The sequence below is a fragment of the Parasteatoda tepidariorum genome, chromosome 8, assembly GCF_982258835.1.
Source record: "Parasteatoda tepidariorum strain Cologne lab strain chromosome 8, Ptep-v5.0, whole genome shotgun sequence".
Lineage (NCBI taxonomy): Eukaryota > Metazoa > Arthropoda > Arachnida > Araneae > Theridiidae > Parasteatoda > Parasteatoda tepidariorum.
This window is the reverse complement of record NC_141762.1, coordinates 85,704,241-85,726,768: the sequence shown is the minus strand read 5'-3', so window position 1 is coordinate 85,726,768 and position 22,528 is coordinate 85,704,241. Positions and strand designations below refer to the sequence as shown.

General features: G+C 28.7%; 2 protein-coding genes across 3 annotated transcripts; one reads left to right on the top strand and one right to left on the bottom strand.

The window, feature by feature from the left end:
* Window positions 1–2,509: 2,509 nt before the first annotated feature.
* Window positions 2,510–17,090, bottom strand: Cyt-c1 (Cytochrome c1). 2 transcript variants are annotated; one of them, XM_016067197.4, is made up of 7 exons: window positions 16,840–17,090; window positions 13,893–13,931; window positions 12,332–12,480; window positions 7,191–7,317; window positions 6,936–7,106; window positions 5,685–5,933; window positions 2,510–3,155 (listed from the first exon to the last, which is right to left on the bottom strand). In XM_016067197.4, exons 1-7 carry the CDS (start codon window positions 16,909–16,911, stop codon window positions 3,051–3,053), a joined length of 912 nt encoding a protein of 303 aa, XP_015922683.1. In that variant the 5' UTR covers window positions 16,912–17,090; the 3' UTR covers window positions 2,510–3,050. The 2 variants fall into 2 exon arrangements, with proteins under 2 accessions (XP_015922683.1, XP_042910514.1); XM_043054580.3 differs by lacking the exon at window positions 13,893–13,931 and having other exon boundaries at window positions 16,840–16,994.
* Window positions 8,489–9,247, top strand: LOC147806485 (uncharacterized). The gene has a single exon (XM_087149369.1). It carries the CDS (start codon window positions 8,489–8,491, stop codon window positions 9,245–9,247), a length of 759 nt encoding a protein of 252 aa, XP_087005495.1.
* Window positions 17,091–22,528: the final 5,438 nt, after the last annotated feature.

The following is a 22,528-nucleotide window of genomic DNA, read 5'->3' as shown; positions in this document are numbered from 1 at the left end:
TGATTGTTATGTCGATGTAACACGTTATAAATGTTCAATTATGAAATTATAATGTTATATATATATAAATATATATAAGTTCAAAATGAAGAATAAAACAGAAAAAAATAGACATATGAGAAAAAAAGGGGGGAAATAATAAGTAAAAAAATAACAAACAGTTTAAAAAAAAAAGGATGAAATTTTATTTAAAAAACCGGAGAAAAAAAAGATATTATGTTTTCTTTAGCCCACACGATTATATCCACGGATATAATCGTGTGGGCTGAAGAAAAGATGATATCTTTTTTTTTTCCGGTTTAAATATTTTATATATTTCTGTTTTGATAAAAAAAATTCATATATGCTAATTTTTGGCTATTAAGTGCTCCCTAAAATTTTCTTGAAAAATTCCTACCTAAAATATTTCAAAATTTCACTGCACCTCCTGAATTCTATCAAAGAGTGGGGTTTTTTTTGTGTTATTTACATTTTCTTAAACTCTCATTATTTAATTACTGAATTTTTCTTTTAATTATTGAAATCTGTAGACCTTCCATTGTAACTGAATAGTTATATATTTTGAGATGAAATTTGAGCTCAAAATAAAATGGGTATTTTCCCTTTTGAATTACCAAAACTAAATAGATATTTCTTTTTAGAAAGGTTACACCATTATATTTTAATTATTACTATTCATTGGCATAAATGATAAATGCATATATGAAAACAGAGTCCACAAAACAATTTTGTGGACTCTTATAATCAATCATATGAAGGTTTTTTAAAATCCTAGCAATAGTGAATGTATGTATAATTGTAGTACTCCTAGTATGCTATTAATGGTTTTATGGATCCCGAAAATTATCTTTATATTGTTATCAAACTGATTAATAGTCATTTTAGCTGAGATAAACTGAGTCAAAAAATAATTTTAGCCGAGACAAACTGAGCTAAAAAGAGATTTTAACTGAGACGAAATGCAATTTCTGGTGAGACAATGTGATATTTTGCGAGTAGCACACCTAAACATGTTATCAACAGCAGAATCTTCAAAATACTTTTTGATAAAAATTTGACAAAATATTGTTCAAGTTTTGTTCTATTGTAAGTTTGAATAAGATTAAAATAGTAACTGCTTTCCTCTTAATCGCAGATAATAAATAAATGAAAAATTAATAAAAAAATTTAGTTGTCATCAGATAAGCATATATTGAGTTAAAAATTTTATTTATTTTGTTTACAATTTAATAATATGGATCATTAATTTGAAGTATTTAATGGTTTAATCATAAAAGCTTCTTTGTTTTGAAATCAGTGCAGAGGAAGTTCTTAGAAGATAATCACGAGACAACAGTGAAAAATGTTAAAAATCCTATTTATTCAATATTTAAGATTTTAAGAGTGAATAAATAAAGAACTTTATAACCAGCCTCTACTACACTCACTTTTCAAATATCTTTTAAACTCATTTACTCAAAAAGATTTTTGAATAAATGAGACAAAGATCTTTATTTCAGAGAAATTAATTTTTGTTTTTAGTTTTAAGACCAGTCGCATAGAAATCAATATATTGATTTGCTACAATTTGGAAAAACTAACATTTGCCTGTAGTGTGTGTTAAGCAAAATATTTGTATTCAAATGTCACACTTTGAAAGAATGTCTCAAATGTCGCACATTAATAGGCAAGAATGTCTAATTCTTGCCTTACATGATAAATTGACTACACTAAAGAAAATACTAAAAATTAGTTTATTGAAACCTATTTAGAGAAAATGAAACAAAAGTTTATGTAGAAGAGCTTCATTTTTACTTCATTAAACTAATTTTGCCAGCAATTTGTCTTTTTTTAAATTTTATACTTGGTTTATTTTTGTGCGAAAGGCTAAAATAAATCTGTAGTTAATAATCCCAAGTTTTGCTTAATGGATCAAAAAGAGATGCATTTTATTTTTTTAGATGTTTTTTAAACTTAAATGAAAATAACTGTTTTGACAAAAAAAATAAACAAAATTATGACTAATAACAATATTGTTAAGATTTTAGTTGATATTTGAATGAAGTTACTTTCAATCGTTTTGCAGCAAAAGTTGCAAATCTTGCATGCTCCCATAACAAATCAATATCTCTGGGAGTACTGATTAACGAGTTTCCTTGTCTTCTGGATTGGTTCAAAATTACAATGCTACGGAGTTGAACATTAGTAGTCGTAAACCCAAAATTGGGTCGGCTGTTCAACGACGGATATATAAAAAAATAAAACAGTAGCATATGAAAAATATCACAGCAGCTATAAAAATGTCAACTGATTTGCTGATTATGTAGAAAAATAGACAAGTGTTTAACCTTTAAAATATTATCAGCATATTAGTGTTAGTCTTCCTAAAAACAGTATTAGTACTCCTAAAAATATAAGGAACTAACTTTAGAAATTGCACTCGGATAATTACACCTTTTATTTGTTGATAACTGAAATATTTAATTAAATATATCAATGAATGAAATATGTCTGAAATAAAACCAAGAAAGACTTTATTGATTCACTTTATTGGAAATTAATCATTTACTGTTCAATTTAGTTTAAACATTTTAAAAAAAATTTCAGAAAAGAAATTTTGATTTTTGTTGGTTGTCTTTAGATCTAAGAAACACATTACATTGTAAGCCTAGTATTACATCATGCAATATTAATTTGAGCAAATATTTGCCAACAAATTTTACTACTTTTGCTATACATATTTTCAATATGAAAATTTTTTTCTGCTTGCTTCATTCAATCAAGGGCAACTCATGTAATATTAATACATGATAGAAAGATAGATATGAACTAATTAAAAATTATCAACATATGTTACAAAATAGCTTTAATGCAGAGAGGACAAAATTTTACAGCCCAGTCAAGAAATTAGACAACAAACAGTTTAATTCTTCGAGGGTAATTACATAGGATCACATTAAAATTTTAAAGTGATGTTCTAGGGTAATCCTATCTGTATCTATTTAAAGATGAGAAAGCTTTAACTAATTCATAAATAAAAATTCATTGGTGAGTAATAGATTGCATTAGATTTATTTCTTCTCTTTAAAGACGATTTTCCGTGTCTTGAGAGGAGCCCACTTTAGTCTTTTGAAGTAAAATGAAATTCCTGTCAGTACAGATAACACTAAAGCAACCTAAAAGAAAGAAATTAAATCATAATTAGAAATAAATTAGCTTAGACACACTATGTTCTTGGTGTTTGTAACATATATGCAAATATTACGTCTCAAAATGTTTAAAAGAAATAATAATAAAGAATAACATTGAAAAACACAAGGCGCTACACACAAATAAATTTATTCACGGCTCTCTACATCTATCATTTTTTTAAATTTCTGTGTAGAAAAAAAAAATTTCTGTGTAAGATATTGAGCCATAAACATCAAGTTGTATTTTAAAAAAAGTTTCCATTTAATTAATAATACTCAAAATATAACTTTTTATTAAAGTTTGAAAAATAAAAAAAAATTATGATAGAAGCATTTATCAATGCAAAAAAAGCATTTATCAAACATTTTAATATTTCAAAGTACAGTGGAAAGTTATAAAATTTAGAATGCTTAATGAAGCAATATTTGTTCTCTTTGGTGATGCAAGAATTTGAGTAATTTTGTCACAAATTTAAAAAAAATTTTAAATCAGACATGTTCTTAGATTTAAAAATTAAATGAATATAAAATAAAATAACTGATTTTGGCAGCACTGATTTTTTTAATTTAATAAATTTTAAAGAAAATCATAAATATTTTGATAATTTTTTTTTTATTTATTACTTTTTTTACTGCAGAAATTAAAATTTCCATTCATACTAACAGTAGCCTTTTTTAAAAAAAATTAAAACCATATTTCTTTCATGAATTGTTATTATTGCCTGAAGATATATCTCCTTCATTATGATTTCTTTCTTATAATTTACTGCTTTAAAAAAGAAAATTTCTGTGTAAGACATATATTGATCTATAAACATGAAATTGCATTTTTTTTTAAAATTTCCATGCCATTAATAATACTTAAATTATAATTTTTTTACTAAAATTAGAAAAATAACAAAAAATATTATAAAAGCATTTATCAATGTATTTTTAAACATTTCAATATTTTAAAGTACAGTAGAAAGTTATAAAATTTAGAATGCTTAATGAAGCAATATTTGTTCTCTTTGGTGATGCAAGAATTTGAGTAATTTTGTCACAAAATTAAAAAAAAATTTTAAATCAGACATGTTCTTAGATTTAAAAATTAAATGAATATAAAATAAAATAATTGATTTTGGCAGCGCTGATTTTTTTAATTTAATAAATTTTAAAGAAAATTATAAATATTTTGATAATTAAATTTGATTTTTTTTTTTTTAATAATACTCTTTTTACTGCAGAAATTAAAATTTTCATTCATACTAACAGTAGCCTTTTTTAAAAAAAATTAAAACCATATTTCTTTCATGAATTGTTATTATTGCCTGAAGATATATCTCCTTCATTATGATTTCTTTCTTATAATTTACTGCTTTAAAAAAGAAAATTTCTGTGTAAGACATATACTGATCAATAAACATGAAATTGTATTTTTTTTTTTAAAATTTCCATGCAATTAATAATACTTAAAATATAATTTTTTACTAAAATTAGAAAAATAACAAAAAATATGATAAAAGCCTTTATCAATGTATGTTTAAACATTTCAATTTTTTAAGACAAAAGTTGTGATGATTTCTTTAAAAAAGCTATAAATTATTTCTCACTTCCTGTACTTTTTGAGGTCCCCTAACCAATTAGAGTAAAACAAAAATTTAATTATTAACTAAGAACATTAAGAAAAATATATTTAATATCAATATATTAACCTTATAATTAGGAATAACAGTATAATAGTTTAAAAACAACTTTTATCCATTACAATATAATTATTCTTCTCCAAATTATAAAACACGGGTAAATAATAATCTGCATCATAAACAAATATTTCTGATGCAAGTGTTTTTGTAATGTTTAAATACTACAATGCAGTTTTAAAAAAATAACATATCTCAGTAGAAGTTTAGGATTCAATATAGTGAAATTGATCAGCAGTAGATATTGGAATAATGTTTCCCAATAAAAAAGCTACTAAAAATTACTTCTAAACAATCATCACAGGAATCAGCAATCAGAGCAAGGAATTGGTTTAAAAGTACAGTACAAAACCCGTTATCTGGAAATCAGAAAACCGGAAAACCAAAAAACCGGAACGAAATTCGATAAATTTTCCAGCTATTTTTTTCAAAAAAAATTTTTTTTCCTTATAAGATTTTAGGATTTTTCTTTCTTTTTTGAAAGATGTTTACCCTAGCATCATTTTGGAAATAATCATTAGTGTATTACTTCATTTTTTCAAGATTTCCTAATATTTTTTTTTTTAGTTGAGTTTAACAATAAAGAAAACGACTTTTTGTAGCGACTCAGAAAACCGGAAAAATCAGTTATCCGGAATAACGATTGTCCCGATCGTTCCAGATAATCGGTTCCCTACTGTATAAATACAGCAATTTTACGAAAATTCAGATTTTTTTAAATAAAAATATCGGATTTTCAGATTTTATTTAAAAATAAGGAATGAATCTGGAAAATTCTGAACAGTTGGCAGCTATGAAATTAAGTATTGTAAAAGCAAAGTAGCAAATTTACTTTAATAAACATCCTTTTCCTAGTATCATGTTCTGGTTCTGCAGCCCACTTTAAAAATGTACAGACATCTTTAGCCAGTTGACTAAGAGTAGCAGGAGTTCCATCAGAATACTCTATTATTTCATTATATAATGCTTGGGCCATTCCAATAGCTCCTCCAGGAAAATATGGATTGTAATATTGCCCATCGCCTAATTCAAAGCCAGCAGGAGCGTCACAATATCCAGTTAACAGAGCAAATACATAATCCTAGGTCAAAATTAAAAACATTAAACAAATTTTGACTCTATACATTCAAATGAGCAACAAAGATATATTATCCAGCTTTCGTAACATCCGATATTAAAAATTATACTTAATTTTACAGAAAATATCTAACTTCAAATATTTAAAACTTTCAAGGGCTACTTATACATTTTTTACAATATTAATCAAAAAAGCAATGCATAAGTTGAAGTAGTTTATTAAACTAATAAAAAAATACACATGAAAGAAACACATAAATATCACACCTTTCTTTCCCCCCCCCCCTCTAACAATGGAATCATTACACAGTGGCAGGTAAAGTAATTTATGTCAAAAATATGCACGCTGAACTAGAGTAATTTCTTTTTAATCAGTCCTGAAAACTGTTCCTTTTTTCTATAGTGTTAGCAAAAATCCTGATTTTTTTTAAAAATCAGACTTTTTTTTTAACATTTACTTATCAAATCTTAGATGAAATATATTGATAATGCTTAGTGCTATTTAAAAACAATATTACAACTATTTTGAACATTAAATGATAATTTATATTAATTTATCCTTTCATTATTTCTTTAGATAAAATCTTCAATATTAAAGAAATCAGACTTCTAAAAAAATCACAACCTTTATAAATTATCTCATTAAAAAAAATATCAGTAGATTCAAATAATATCAACTTTGTGCAGCGTATGAACAAAACAAAAATAAATACATATATAGGGACAAAAAAAAAAAATTCTCTCTCTAATAGAAGCTTTGAAGAATCTAAATTTTCATGATTTTTGTTTCTGAAAATTTAGTAAATACAGGAAAAAAATTATTCTTTCAGAAGAAAGTAGAATTAAAATACTCTTGATACCATACTGAATGAAAACAACTCTATTCTAACTAGTCAGCAATTATACTATAAAATGTAAAAAATTTAAAATAACTGAAGAACACTAAAATTATTATCTAATACGAAACATTTTGCAGAAAAGAAAATGAAGCTTTTAAAAATTATACCTCCCCACCATGGCGTGCACTTGTTATCAGACTGAGATCAGGAGGATAGGCTCCATTGTTGGCTGCCCTAGCCTGTTCTTCATTAGAATATGGACTTGGGAAAGCATCAAAAAGTTTACCAGGTCTTTGAAACATTTCTCCTTCATCATTCGGTCCATCTGTTACCATGATCTAAAAAAAAATGAAAAACAAAATTGAATCACTGCTTCAGAAAAAAATATTACTTAAAATAATTTAATATCTTTATATAGAAACCTCCTCAGCTTCAGCCTTAGCTTCATCTTCAGTGTGCGATACGCCAACTAATTCTCTGTACCTTAGATATTTCATACTGTGACAGGCTGCACAAACTTGCTTGTAAACTTCATACCCTCTACGTATGCTAAAAAAAATAATGTACAATTGCAATACTTCACACATTATAAAATATATATACGTTTAAAAATAAGTTTTAAAAACATTATTGCAAGGAATATAATTTATTAGAACGTTTGAAATTAAGTAAAATCAGGTTTCCGATTGTTAGGAAGAGGAAAAAAATAGATTAAAATAAAAAAAACAAGAAGACTTATTTACGCACAACAGGTTTATTAACAAATGAAGGTTTATAACGAGGTTTATTAACGAAAAGTATCAAATTTAAGCACATAATTTATTTTTATTAACTAGTTCTTTTTAAATTTCTTTCTCAAAGAATCTACGTATGATATCATTAATAGATTTAAACAAGTCATTATACAGAGCTCAAATTGTTATAGAATATTGAAATGATATTAATTAAGTTTTCATTAAATAAGATAATATTTCCACATAATTATAGATTTTACCTACATAAATTATTATTTAAAAAATGCAATTCATAGATAGGTCATACATAATTTTAAGTCATACAAGGGCACATACTTTTATGTTCCTTACGTAACGATTATTTTTAGGAGACAAGTTTTTTAATTTTGAGTTCAAAAAATTTTAGATTCATTTTTAAATTTAAAAAATTTAAAAATTCTGAAGTCAAAAAATAAAAATACTTTTGTTTCAGTCTTTTAAAGAAAAAAATAAAAGGCAAAGAAAATGAACTAGGAGAAAAAAATAAAATTACTACTTTTCAAATTAAAAATACGCTTTCTCAGGAATTATTCGACTGATTTTGTGCAAATTCTGTATTTTGACACATAAAATTAGATTCTTCAAAATGATATAAAAATTTGTATGATTTACCCTTCAAAATTTTTTTACTATGATTAAACTGTAGTATTATTAATCGATTCATGAATCGATTAATGAGATGATTATAAATATTTTATTATATGTTGGATGGCAACAGCTACAGGAAAAAAAGAACAGCAACGATGAATAAATACTTGCTTACTAACCTTCTGAATAAGATGTCTTGTATTAAAGCGATGAAACAACACTTCAATGGTGACTATGCGGACGATTTGAATTGATATTAATTATACCCATCAAGAATTTTGTTTAGTTTGATTCTGATCTTAGTTTGGAAAAAAAAAATGAAAAAAAAATCTGGTGACGCCATTCAGACTTCTTTCGCCATGTCTGAGGTAAGTGCTGTACAAATACCACTATATAACAGATTAGATCCTGCTCTTTGGTTTATTATGTGTGAAAGCACGTTTAGATTGGCATCTCCCAAACCTATAACAGAATCTATAACCAAATATAATTACATTGTTTCTCAATTACTGCCAGAGATTGCATCGATTGTACGAGATATTTTAATGAATCCTGATGCTACAGATCCTTACAATAATTTAAAAACAGAATTAATTGTTAGATCAGGCGAGTCATCGCAACAAGAAATTCGCCAACTTTTGTCTGGTGAAGAACTGGGTAACAGGAAGCCTTCCGAACTATTAAGGATTATGAAACGTCGTGCAGAAACATTAAAAGTCCCTGAAAAGCTTATGTTAGAATTATTTTTGCAGCGTTTGCCAACATCAGTACAAACGATTTTAGCAGCTGTTTCAGATTTAACTTTAGAAAAAGCAGCCGACATTTCCGATAAGATATTAGAAGTCACGCCAGTTCCCATGGAAACCCACTCTATAACTGAAAACGATTCAAATTCAATGGAAGAGAAATTACTTCGCCAAATAAAAAAATTAAATGAAAGAATTGACAAACTTGAAATTTCTCGCTCTCGTTCTCCTTATCGCAGGAACAGAAGTAGTAGTGTTAAAAAACGAGATTCATCTGTTTGCTGGTACCATCGCAATTTTGGAAACAAATGTAAACCAGGAAAATGCGTTATGCCATGTAAGTTTCGGGAAAACGGAGTTGGCGAAGAATAAACGACATGTTCTTTGCCACAAACATCGCGTCGCCTGTTCATTCGAGACCGGACAACAAACTTATCATTTCTGGTCGATACTGGATCCGACGTGTCCATTCTCCCGGCAAATTATATTCAAAAAAGAAATAATCCTCTGCAAACAGTTTTCGCTGCTAATTCTACACCAATTAATGTTTATGGACAAAAAACACTTTCTTTAGATTTCGGATTAAGACGAATTTTTTCTTGGTCATTTTTTATTGCTAATATTACGACGCCAATTTTAGGTGCCGATTTCCTTCACTCTTTTGCTTTAGTGCCAGATTTACGCAATAAATGTCTAAGAGATTTGACGACTAAATTTAAAACAAAAGGTCATGTTAAGGAAACAATTTTGCATTCAGTTAAAACAATATCAGGTGATTCCGTGATTCATTCACTTTTAGCAGAATTTCCCTCAATTACTAAATTACCGGATCCCAATCAACCCGTAAAACATAACACCCTTCATTTTATAAATACGGTAGGTCCTCCAGTAGTAGCAAGACCTCGCAGATTAGCTCCGGATAGACTAAAAATTGCAAAATCAGAATTTAAAAAAATGATGGAATTAGGGCACATAAGACCATCTAGAAGTAATTATGCATCCCCACTTCACATGGTCCCAAAAAAGGGAACACTGGAGTGGAGGCCAGTTGGTGATTTTAGGGCACTAAATGCACAAACAGTGAAGGAAAAATATCCCATTCCTTGTGTAGCTGATTTCACATCTGAACTGCATGGCGCCAAAATTTTCAGTCACATTGACTTAGTAAAGGCCTATCACCAGATTCCAATTAACCCTGATGACATTCATAAAACAGCCATTTGTACACCTTTTGGACTATTCGAAAGTACACGCATGCAGTTCGGACTGTGCAACGCAGCAGCTACATTCCAAAGATTTATTGAAGAAGTCACTAGAGATTTACCTAATATTTATGCATTTGTCGACGACATATTAATCACGTCCGGGTCACCATTGAAGTGTTGTTTCATCGCTTTAATACAAGACATCTTATTCAGAAGGTTAGTAAGCAAGTATTTATTCATCGTTGCTGTTCTTTTTTTCCTGTAGCTGTTGCCATCCAACATATAATAAAATATTTATAATCATCTCATTAATCGATTCATGAATCGATTAATAATACTACAGTTTAATCATAGTGAAAAAATTTTGAAGGGTAAAATGTGACGTATTATGACGTAAAATGTAGTTCGTCCATGAGCAGATGTTGCAAATGGATTCAATTCACGCATGGTGTTTCTAAGACGATCAACAAAAATATCATCTTTATATCGTGAGTTTTCCGGAATGTTAGGAACAAGCCGAATTCGTACGACAGCATACCATCCCATTTCAAATGGCATTGTGGAAAGATTTCATCGCCACTTAAAATCATCAATAAAAGCGCATGAAAACTCACAGTGGACAGAAGTACTTCCAGTAGTCCTTTTAGGAATCCGTACTGCTGTAAAGGAGGATATCAACGCATCGTGTGCCGAACTGGTATACGGAACAACTCTTCAACTTCCAAGCGACATGCTAGAAACATCCATCATTCCACTATGTGATGATATTTTTGTTGATCGTCTTAGAAACACCATGCGTGAATTGAATCCAATTGCAACATCTGCTCATGGACGAACTACATTTTACGTTAATCCCTCACTAAGCACTTGTTCTCACGTGTTTTTAAGAGTGGATTGTGTAAAACCTCCCTTATGTCAACCCTATACAGGTCCACATAAGGTTTTGAAGCGATCAGCTAAAAACCTTACAATTCAACTAAATGGCAGGCAATCTACTGTGTCCATAGACCGTGTAAAGCCAGCATATTTGATTCCTACTACAGAGAAGGTTGAATCAAACTTACGGGTTGTAAAACCTGGAATTTCCAAATCTTTACATACAGAAAAAAATCATTCTCCCAAGGAACCCGACAAAATTGTGACTAAGTCTGGAAGACATGTACACTTTCCAGCAAAACTGGCAACTTATGTTAGTTATTAACATTATTAGCTAAGCAAGGTTGTTTAGTATAAAATATTATTTTCAATGATGTAAATAGAGTAATATTCAAAATTTTATGTAAAATATTATGTTGTTTCAGAGTATAATTCTCTGACACTGGGGGGGATACTCTGTAGTATTATTAATCGATTCATGAATCGATTAATGAGATGATTATAAATATTTTATTATATGTTGGATGGCAACAGCTACAGGAAAAAAACAGCAACGATGAATAAATACTTGCTTACTAACCTTCTGAATAAGATGTCTTGTATTAAAGCGATGAAACAACACTTCAAAACAAAAACAAAAAAATTATAAATTATTTTCTACCTGGTAATATAGTTGAATAAATGAATTTTGTAATTGTGTGCAAAATTTTTTTGATTCCCTTCATTAGTTTCGGAGATATAGCAAGATAACCAAAAACTAAAATTAATAATTAGGGATCCAAACTTTAAACCGCTCTTCTAGCTTAACTATATGTGCCATATTTCCCAACTTGGAGCTACCCCCCATTTTTGGGGGGACAAAAATCTAAATCAGTCAAAAAAAATAGTATGTTTATTTAGAGAAAATACACTCTTGTGTCTGAACTAGAAACTTAAAATACCATGTGCATAAATTAATTAGCATATCTGAGGTTACCCCTTGAACCATTGAGTCCTAGAATGTCAAGAATATCAGAACATTTTGACCTAAAATTGTATTTACGGAATTAGGTTAAAAAACTGGAATAAATACAATTTAATCAGGACAGTTGGCAGCTATGTAATTATATATTAAATTTAAAATTTATATAATTAAATTTAAATAATTTATGTGTTTAAAGATTTAAATTCATTATCAAAATAATAATAACATTGATTAATGTCCTTGGTCAATAAAAGGATACCCTTTTTACACTGTCTTCTATAACATTGCAAGACAGCAAGAACATGTTAAATAGCTTTAAACGTTTGGTAAACATTGTTCTAAATTGTCTTGAAATAATACTATTGGACAACTTGTAAACTTCTATAGTTATAAATCTTGAGAATTTCATACCTAGCATGATCTAATGAACTTAAAGGGCCACTATGGCTCCAAGGATGCTTTGGAGGATGAACAACCACTTCACCAGCTGAAACAGTTTCTTTCAAAGCTAACGCTACTCCAGCAGCCCCAGCGATAGCTAGGCCAGATACCATAAGAAACTGAAATATAAATAAGCATTTAAATATAGATAAATTACAAGCAAATGTAGCTTTTTCTACCAAACATATAAAAAGTAAAAAATACTTAAATCTGATTTTACAAAATTTAAAAATAGTTTTTGAGATCTTTTTTATCATCCTGAACTTTTAATTAACGTTTTTTTTTTTAACCTGTCAAATGTTATTTTAAAAAAAACTTGATTAAAATGCATTAATAAAATAATTTAGAGTGCATCAATTAAGTTATGCAGTAATGGTATCCAACAATCAAGATACTCTCAATATGTAGTCTCAACGGATCCAATCTGCCAGTAACCTATATTTACCTTTTTGTATAACCTGTATTTTTACAATATTAGGTAACAACAATCTCAAACTAAAATTTAGCCAACTCACTGTAAATTAAACTTAAATACAATAAAAAATTTATAAAATTTTAAGATAAAGCAATTTTAGAATTAAACTTGTTATAAAAATTCATAAAAACCATACTAACTTTAAAAGCTGGAAAATCAGAAGTATATGGAGATAAAAGTTAAGCTTTATTTTAAAAAAAATATCCAAATTATGCTATAGACTTGATTAACAAATATACCAGAACACGAAAACTGTTATTCGATAATCTGAAATAGAGAGGTAATAAAATTTGAATTTAATTTTGCCACAAGGACAAATTTGTAGTTAATGACTGGGTGACATAAGTCACTATGTTAGCATGAACCCTAATATTTATAGCATAATACATAATATAAAAAAAAGTAATAGGGTTTGAAAAACAATTGTAATTGTAAATGACAGTACAAAACTACTATAAATGCTAAGGTACAAAACTACTATAAGCCCAGTTCTGACCTATGCTTATGAAACTAACAGGAAAAGACCAAGATAATCCTTTGGATAAGAAAGATTTCTCAACTCATTTATGACAGTATTGAAGAGGAAATTTCTACAGAACTAATACAATACCGTAATGATTGTAAAACCATTAGAGTATTGAACTGCAAAGCTCATGAGAAAAAGATCACTGTGCTAAGAAATCTTCTGGAGTAGGCCAAAGCCCACTATGGGCAGTTGTGCCGATGATGATGCATACAAAAATGTCTATTTTATTATAAAAACATAACCATACAGTATCAACAATTTTTTTTTTTTTTAAATATTCAAGATTTCAAGATATTCAAGATTTTTTAAATATAAAAGATTTCAAAGGCATACCCTCATATTGTAAGCCATCAAATCTCACCATTTAAATTATCAATGAATGTTTATTTAATGATAAATATAATTTAATTTTATGAAACTTTCACAACTGATCAAATAAACAATTTATAAATTCAGGGGAATAAAATTTGCAATATCTAAATAAACATTGTTACAGTTAAACAATAATTTTAATTTAACTTATTAATCACCTTTTTGCTTCCAGGATTGAAGTGAGGAATATTTGAAAACTGAAAAGAAAAATATATATATATAGATTTGTCAATGGCATAACAAAAATATTTTGAAGCATAGTTAAGAATAAATTGCATTAATATGTAGTTTAAAGTCTATAGTTAATAATTAGTCATTAATAAAATTGATATAGACCAGTATGGTTATCCGATAAAGTGCTTGACCGGAATATGCCTTGGCACACAATCTTGTGCAAAAGATATTTCTTTAGATCTGTAAACTAGACTGATAGCTATATGAACAGAATATGTTCACTTACAAGCTGTAAAAAAGTAAACCCAGAGCTCAAATATGTAAATATCTTCTTTAGAAGAGTAGAAACTTTTAGTTCATTTTCTAAAGAATGCCTACCCCTGTGGCAGAATCGTGGCGACACAGCGACATTGTAGCAGAACATTAGGTACAGAGTTCTTGCAGAAAGATTTTTTATTTGAGAAGCAAAAAATTTTTATTTTTTTATGTGCAGAATTTTCGGGAAAGATTTTTTTTTTCCGCAGAGATTTTTTTTTCCCTTTCTGCAGAACTATTTTCAAAAAATGCCTTTCAGATGAGAGATGGAAGAAATGCTCATGACTTTTTTTTTTTTTTTTTTTTACAATGCTTGGAGACTTAAAAAAAATCCATAAAATTTTAAAAAGTAAACTACACAAAAAAATTTTAGAACAGGACAATATTGCCAAAAATATCAGAATATGTATTCTATTCTGTACATGAATGCTTTTTTCCTAAATTTCTTTTTGTTAACAGGAAACACTTCTGTTACTTGAAATTAGTAATATACAGTAGAGAACCGATTATCCAGAACGATCGGGACCATCGCGATTCCGGATAACTGATTTTTCCGGTTTTCTGAATCGCTACAAAATGACGTTTTTTAATGTTTATAAAACGAAACTAAAAAATTATTTTGAAATAGTTTTAGAAATAATAAAAAATTATAAATAATAATACACTTAAGTTTAAATAAGGAAAGAAATTAAGAAATAAAAATTATATACAGGCTTATATATGTTATTATTAACATTAATAACATACATAAGCTATTTGTTCTTATGTGAGATTTGTCTACGAACGTCTTTTGATCCGTCCTCTGAATCAGTTCTTTTGTCAACTCAATACGTCGTACGCTCTAAATAACAAAATGAGCTCAAAATCTTGCAGGAAAAAAAAAAATTTTTAATGGAAGAAAATTAATTTCCGGTTCCGAATTTCATTCCGGCTATCTGGTTTTCCGGATAAGAGGTTCTGCACTGTATATATATATATATATATATATTAGTACTAGAGAGAATCGTTGCAGAAAGTTCGCAAAAATTCTGCCACATGGATGTCTACTACATAATTGCTTAAACACCATTTCTTTGACATAATTCTTAAGCTATTATAATTCTAAAATTAAGATATGAAGTTATTGAATAATTATACTAAGAATATTATATTGGTACACAAGCACTAACTTGAAAAATTTATAGGAAGTCAAATTTATAATAATTCAATTTGTATATACATAAAAAAAATAAATACATATAGATAAAAAATAAAATTAACTGACAAAAGCATACATAGAGCATATTAAGAGAACATAAAGCATTCTTATTTAACATTTTTAAAAATATAGGATAATATTATCATACTGGTAGATACTAAGATAATTCAAAACTGTCCAGTGCCTGGAAGAATTTTTAAAAAAAAATATCTACATAGTGACTTGTCCAATAGTAGTTTCAAATTTTACTCTTAACGTTTACTTCATTCTTGGAAATAGAAGTTCAGAAAATTTAGTTACTGGTCCAAACTAATTTTACTAGTCTGTGAACAATTTTAATGGTCAGTTTTCATGCCTCTGGTAGATTAAAAAAAACTTCAAGAATACAAAATAAAAGTTGATTTTTGTATGTTAATAAAAATTGCAATCAAAGCTCTTAACAGAAAAAAAAAAAGTTAAATGCTACTTATTTACCATAAATTAGTCACTAAACTAAGCATTAAAAGTTAACAAAATCTATTGAATTGAAATGTTATAAAGAATGGGTATTTACAATTCACAATTATGATGAAATATGCTATTTTTTAGAGCTATTTTATGACAAAAACATAAAATTATCCAAGGTCAACCCTTTATGCTCCATTAACATTAATTGATACCTGGTCTAGGAGACCATTGATAATCATTTCATGATGGTAATCATAATCATTTCATGAATCAGATCATTGAACCTAAAATAATTTTAATTCCACGTTAAAACAATTTTGGACCCATGCGATAATCTTCCAAATATTTTTATTGTCTAGAGCAAAACATAATGGGTAATTCCATAACTGGTTGTACAATTACTGTAACTAGAATTATTTCACACAAAAATTCCATTCTTTGGGCGATAAGTTGCATATACTGTAAAAGGTTTTAACGTAAAGTGAATAAAAGTTAATAGCTGATTTAATATCAGCTAAATCTGTGAAATTATCCTGTTGAACACTTTGAATATCTTTATGAATTAAACACAATTGACGATGAAAAAAAATTAAAACCCTTTCAGAATATCTAGTTGAAATTTATTTGAAATCCGATTGATTTACCTATATTAAAAATTTAATAAGGTAAAACGATCTAATAATAGAATTAGTTACGTGAATGAGGTTATGTAATTACACTTCACTGTTAGAAACAAAAGAATTCCATAGTTAACAATTACACATTCGGATAGCATAATATTTATGGATACAGATAATATCCTATTATTATAAATTAAGAATATAGAGCTAATCAAAACTTTTCAACGAGAAAGTAAACGATATATGCGATTTTTGGACTCGAAGATCGACAAGGTCACTGCTAAGTTTATAACCGGTGAGGTATTTCAATAAATAGAAAACATTCATACAGTCATCAATACCACTAATTACCTTGCGGGATGGTAAACTATTTTTTATTCGTATTAAGTCATTTCGCAGTAATTTCCCTACGACAGCAGCCATAATTTTAGTTTCGTCCACAAGTTTGAACTTTACGCAGACAGCAGCCGAAGGGAAAACATGAAAACAGTACACAACTTAACACGCAGCTTGTGGTCAAAATATAAATACTTCAACTTTTACTAAACTTTCCTGTCACCGGAACCGTTCAATGAATGGTGTTTTCTACACTAGGGAACGCTGCAAGCTCGGTACTGCCTAAATTTCCGGGTTACTGTTTCCGTTGTATTTCAAGATCATTTGGCATCATTGTGTTTTGAGATTCTTGCAAACAATGTATTTAATTACTTATTACTTGTGTTTACAATTCTAACAATGCTTGTGTTTATAATGCTAAAAGTGTTAACACTAACGTAAGAAGGGACACAGCTTGCAACAAGAAAAAAATAGTAATAAACTTATGGAAAGAGGCCATACCAAGATTGCTAAAAAAGCGAGTTATTCAAAATCTAGCAACCATGTCACCTTTTTTAACAATATATCTCTAAATAACTTAAACAAATTTTCACTTCAAACTCACCAGGATTACTTAATAATATTAATATCTTATGAAATATGCCAGATTTGAGCTTAGAAATTATTTAATTTATTTATTTTATTGAAAACAAAATTATTCGTTTGAAAATGTCATCATCATCAGTAGCTCGACAGTCGTAGGTGGACCCTGGCCTTCTCAAGAAGACTGCACCAGTCCTTTCTTCTGCGTGCCACGGCTTTCCAGTCTCTGACCTTGATTGTGGTAAAGTCCCTTTGGAGGCAATCCGCCCATCTCAGTCGGGGTCTGCCTCTTTTTCATGTTGGTAACTCCAGTAACACCAGTTGGCCTTGCCAAAAAGATTCTTTTAGTTGTTCTGTCATCGTTCATTCTTACAATGTATCCGGCCCATTTCATGCGCTGGATCTTATGGTACTTGTTTGAAAATATCGCCTAGCAGAATAACATGTAGTAAGCAGCTGCAAACTCTCTAACAGGAACTAGAGCAGGCATACAGCTCGAGTTTGTTATTGTTTACATTTCTACTGAAATGGTCCTCTAGTTTGTTTTCCAAGAACAAAACACTGCCGACTATTAGACAGTTTTTCTTTTACATTTCTTTACCTGAATTTCCAATGTCAAATGTATCATTATATTTCATAAGAGTATAAAGTTCTGAACCATTTTTCACTGTTGTCTGCGTATTCTTAAGGGTAATTCTCACTTTATGCTATTCATGCTCATCTGACCGCAATCAAGGATTCAGAACTTGATTGATGAAACATATTCTCTCACGAAAAACTCATATCGGATTCTCTATTTTCCTCGACGAGGATCGGAAGCGAGTGTCCCTAACTTAACACTTATGTGATTGGCTCAAACCAGTGAACAGGTTTGATTTGGTAGGTACTTAATTTGCGTCACACTGAACTGCACAATGGAATATTGGCCCATTGTGCAGTTGGGAAACTTCCCTGACGACGGTGGTCTGGGAAACTTCCCTGAGGGTGAATCGAAGACATTGCATCGCCATTCATTCATCTATTTATTCATCCACAGACTATAATTTTCATCTGCACCAGAGATCGATCTATCTCCTATTCAATACCCCCAGAGATATGGATTTGTTGTGATCAACGAAAGTAACTGCAGCTACAACTACTTTTTTTTTAAAGTGTTGTAACTACTAACTACTTCAGAAATGTTGTCACTACTTTTTGGAGATGAATTTTGCTAGGGAATTTACTTTACAAACATGCTCAAAACGATTTCGAATATTAAATTTGCTTACTAGAAGAATTGACAAAAGGAATTGAAAAGAAGAATTATTAAGAAACACGTATTTTGGTTTTAAGAGTCATTTCTATTCTTAACCATTTATAAATTTATTCTTTTAATCTTCAACTTTTTATGTCGTTCCCAAAAGGAATATTTAATTTAAAAAATGGTCGATGATTATAAATCTGTGCAATTTTTGCTATGTCTTTTACGTTAGTTTATTCGCTTTAGGAAATAAAGCCCATCGAAAACTACGAAAAAACTAATTTCCATAAATTTGAAATAACGTCGTTTTCTGAACGTACACTGTGCCAAAAAGAAACAAACCACGCTGAATAACTTTTGATCAAATGATGGGATCTTCAGGTTCTAGGACCCAAACTTAATTATTCAAGGAGGGGATCTCGCATATGCTAATTAATTAGTGCAGAGTTTCAAATGATATTTTTAGTTAAGAAATCGGACACAAAAACGTACTTTCTCTGAATATATATACCTTTTTTTCAACGGATTTAGATTGCTGACCGCCAAACTAAAGGGTGTAGCAGCTATCTGGGAAATATGGTCCCCGTAGTTAGGCCAGAAGCGTATTTCGCTATGTCTCGAGAAGTTTTCAAGCGAATTAAAAAAAATATACACACAATTTATAAAATTAGTTTTTCCAAAGATAATTCCACACAAAAAATAAATTTTAGTAAATATTTATACTTTTTTCATTATTTTATAAAGTAATAATCGAAAATTTTGAATAGTTCCTGAGAGATCGAAATTAAAAGAAATTGAATATTTAAAATTCAATTTCTCAGGACAGGGGCTTAACCAATTTTTCACGCAAAAATAAGCACCTCTTAAGTGATCAAAAAACATTTTTAAGCATTTTAAAAAAACGTAATTGTGCACACTGACAAAAATTTTTCCTTCCTATTGAAAGTTCTTCATGTACATATTAACAAATTGGAAAATAATTTTCAAAAACTATTCATGATGATAAAATAACTAGTTTCTGACAAAGAACTCGTTTCGTCATTATATTAGCCACAATAAAAACAATACACTATTTTAAGTACATTCAATATTGAGTGACTCATTCTATTTTTTAAATTAATAATTACTTTACTTTTATGTAAAAAAAAACATTTTATTTAAAATTATAATTAATTTAACGATTATTTAAAAAGGTTTAAACCTTTAAACTGATCATGCTGAATTTAAAAATGGAGCAAACTAAGAAAATAATACATTCATATTATAAATATGAATTAATGAATGCCCTCTATTATATTTGTAATAAAATTTGTCACTAAAGAAAATTAAAATAATTTTAAAATGTCAATACAATGAATATTGAAGCTAAACATTTTTGTCAGAAGTAAATTATTATACAGTCCATACATGTATGGACCATATAATAATTTATATTATAATATTAACAAATCTGAGATTATGAACTTTTTTATTTCAATTGTTTTTAAATCAAATTATTAAGAGATGAATAAAAGTTTTTTGGAATGACAAATCTGAATAACATAAGATTTTTTGCTGTATTTAAATAAGTTAAAGACTCTCACTGTAGTCACTTCACACTGTTTTAAAATCTTGGAGGAAAATATTATTGAGTTTTTTCATAAAACAACTTCTGAGTAATGAAAATTTTAAAAGTGATGACTAAATAAAAATCTTTACTGCTCTGGGGAACCACATGAAAATGCGTAATTGGTGAACGATCTTCAAGTCAAGTTCAAGGTTTATGGTACTGATGTGACGAAAACAATGCTAGTGACGAAAACGATGGCGCTTCACCAACGATAAAATTAACAAGAGAAATAAAATTTCCTTTTGCTATTAGGGTAAAAAATTTACAATGTTTAGTCTGTCCCCGTAATCAGCAAAAATTCGAAAGGTTTCTCGGGCGTAGCACGAAGTCTGAAGTTGAGGATATCTTGCAAAATGCAGCAGAGTTGCACATGAGTGCAAGAATCATTTCCACTGAATCCAGCTCAGTATACACACCCGCAAGTATCCCACACGTAAGATTATTGGTACTTTCATACGCTACGGACCAATAGAACGCCAAGATGGTTTGTAGTTGAATGAATTGTGAAAATTAAAACAATATCTCATTTTGGAGATGAGAACATTAAAAACACCAAGTAAAAAACACTTTTTAAAAACACCCAATGAAAAAAGTACTTTTAAAATCGAAAATAAGCACCTTTAAGAACTTTTGTAAAACGCCACGTCTCTTAAGGAACTATTCAGCCAATTCGCTCAAAATTTTGTATTTTGATATGTAAAATTACATACTTTAAAATACCGTAAAAAATTGTATACCTTACAAGTCGAAATTTTTTCGACTATTAATAATTAAAATTATTCCCTAGAGTTTATTTTTACGTGGGATTAAATAGAAACGAATTTTATAATTGTGTTAAAAAAATTTTCAGTTCCCTTAAGAAGCTCTCGAGACATGGAGAGTTACGCAAAAAGTAAAATTAACATCAAGGGGTCCAAATTTCGGATCGCTCCCCTGACCAAGCTATGTGAACCATATTTCCCAGATTGCAGCAACCTACTATATTTTGGTCAGAAATCCGATTCTGATGAAAAAAAGGTATGTTTATTCAGAGAAAGTACGTTTTTGCGCCTGATTTCATAACTTAAAATATCGTCTGTCCTAATTAATTAGCATGCTTGAGGTCACCCTCCCGAAACTTTAGTCCTAGAACATGAATCATTAAATCAAAAGTTATTCAGGGTAACCGGTTTTTTTCTTGGGTGCACTGAACATTCGCATTTGAAGGAGTGACCAAAGTGATGAATCAGTTAATATTCATAACGGTTAGTTTAACTGTTAGTAATACACAATTTATTAAATCTTGTCCACAATTAGATCCAGGAAAATTAGTTGCGTTTTAACCTTATTTCTTCACTCAACTAACGTTAAAAGTAGTTACCAGGAATCACTACGAACTACAGTTTTTTGTATCGCCTTACTCACTATCAGTATATTGTTTTTTTAAAGCTTACTATACTGCAAAAAGATAAGCTACTTCAGAAGTTTCCCTACTTATAGTGCGCTACTTCCGACCGCTGGCTATAGACCATTTTAAATATTTGGTAGTAAATAACATTCTGTGCCCAGTCATCATTATTATATAATGAATACCAAACGTAAAACAATATATGATATTGAATTTTCGCATTAGTATTATCAGAGCTCAAAAAGTATCTTAATTTTCATAAGCCCTACGGCTGGGCATATTATCAACAATATATATGCACAAATGAAATTTTTACCAGGCCCAGCATCTTTTCTCAATGCATTAGAGAAAGCATATAGATGTGTATATTATTACTTAGTTTAAAAAAATAACTGTAACAACATTATATTTATACCCTATACCAACACACTTTTACTTTAAGTTTAAATGTCACAATGTTAAGCAATCATAAAAATCATTTTAAACAATAAAATTAGTGGTTTTTAATAAGGCTCAGTTATAAAATATATGGTAGTGCATACAATATATTGGCTTGTGCATGTTACATCGACTTATTCAAAATTACTATTCTAATGTATTTTTTAAAACATGTTTTTTTTCTATTTAAAACAGACACAACATTTTATTGTCTAAATGAAGCAGCAATCCTTATAATTATTTCTTCTTATTAAAGTTAATCAGATTTGTTGGAATGAGAAAACTACAAAAAGTTTTAAAAAATAAGTATTATTTTATAAGTATAATTGTATTTGAATATCGCTAAAATTTTGAATTGCTATTTTAGACATCACTACAGGAACCTGGAATTAAACAGAGTTTTGTGCGTACTAAAATAAGTATTACTTAAAATAAGTAAACAAAAAGA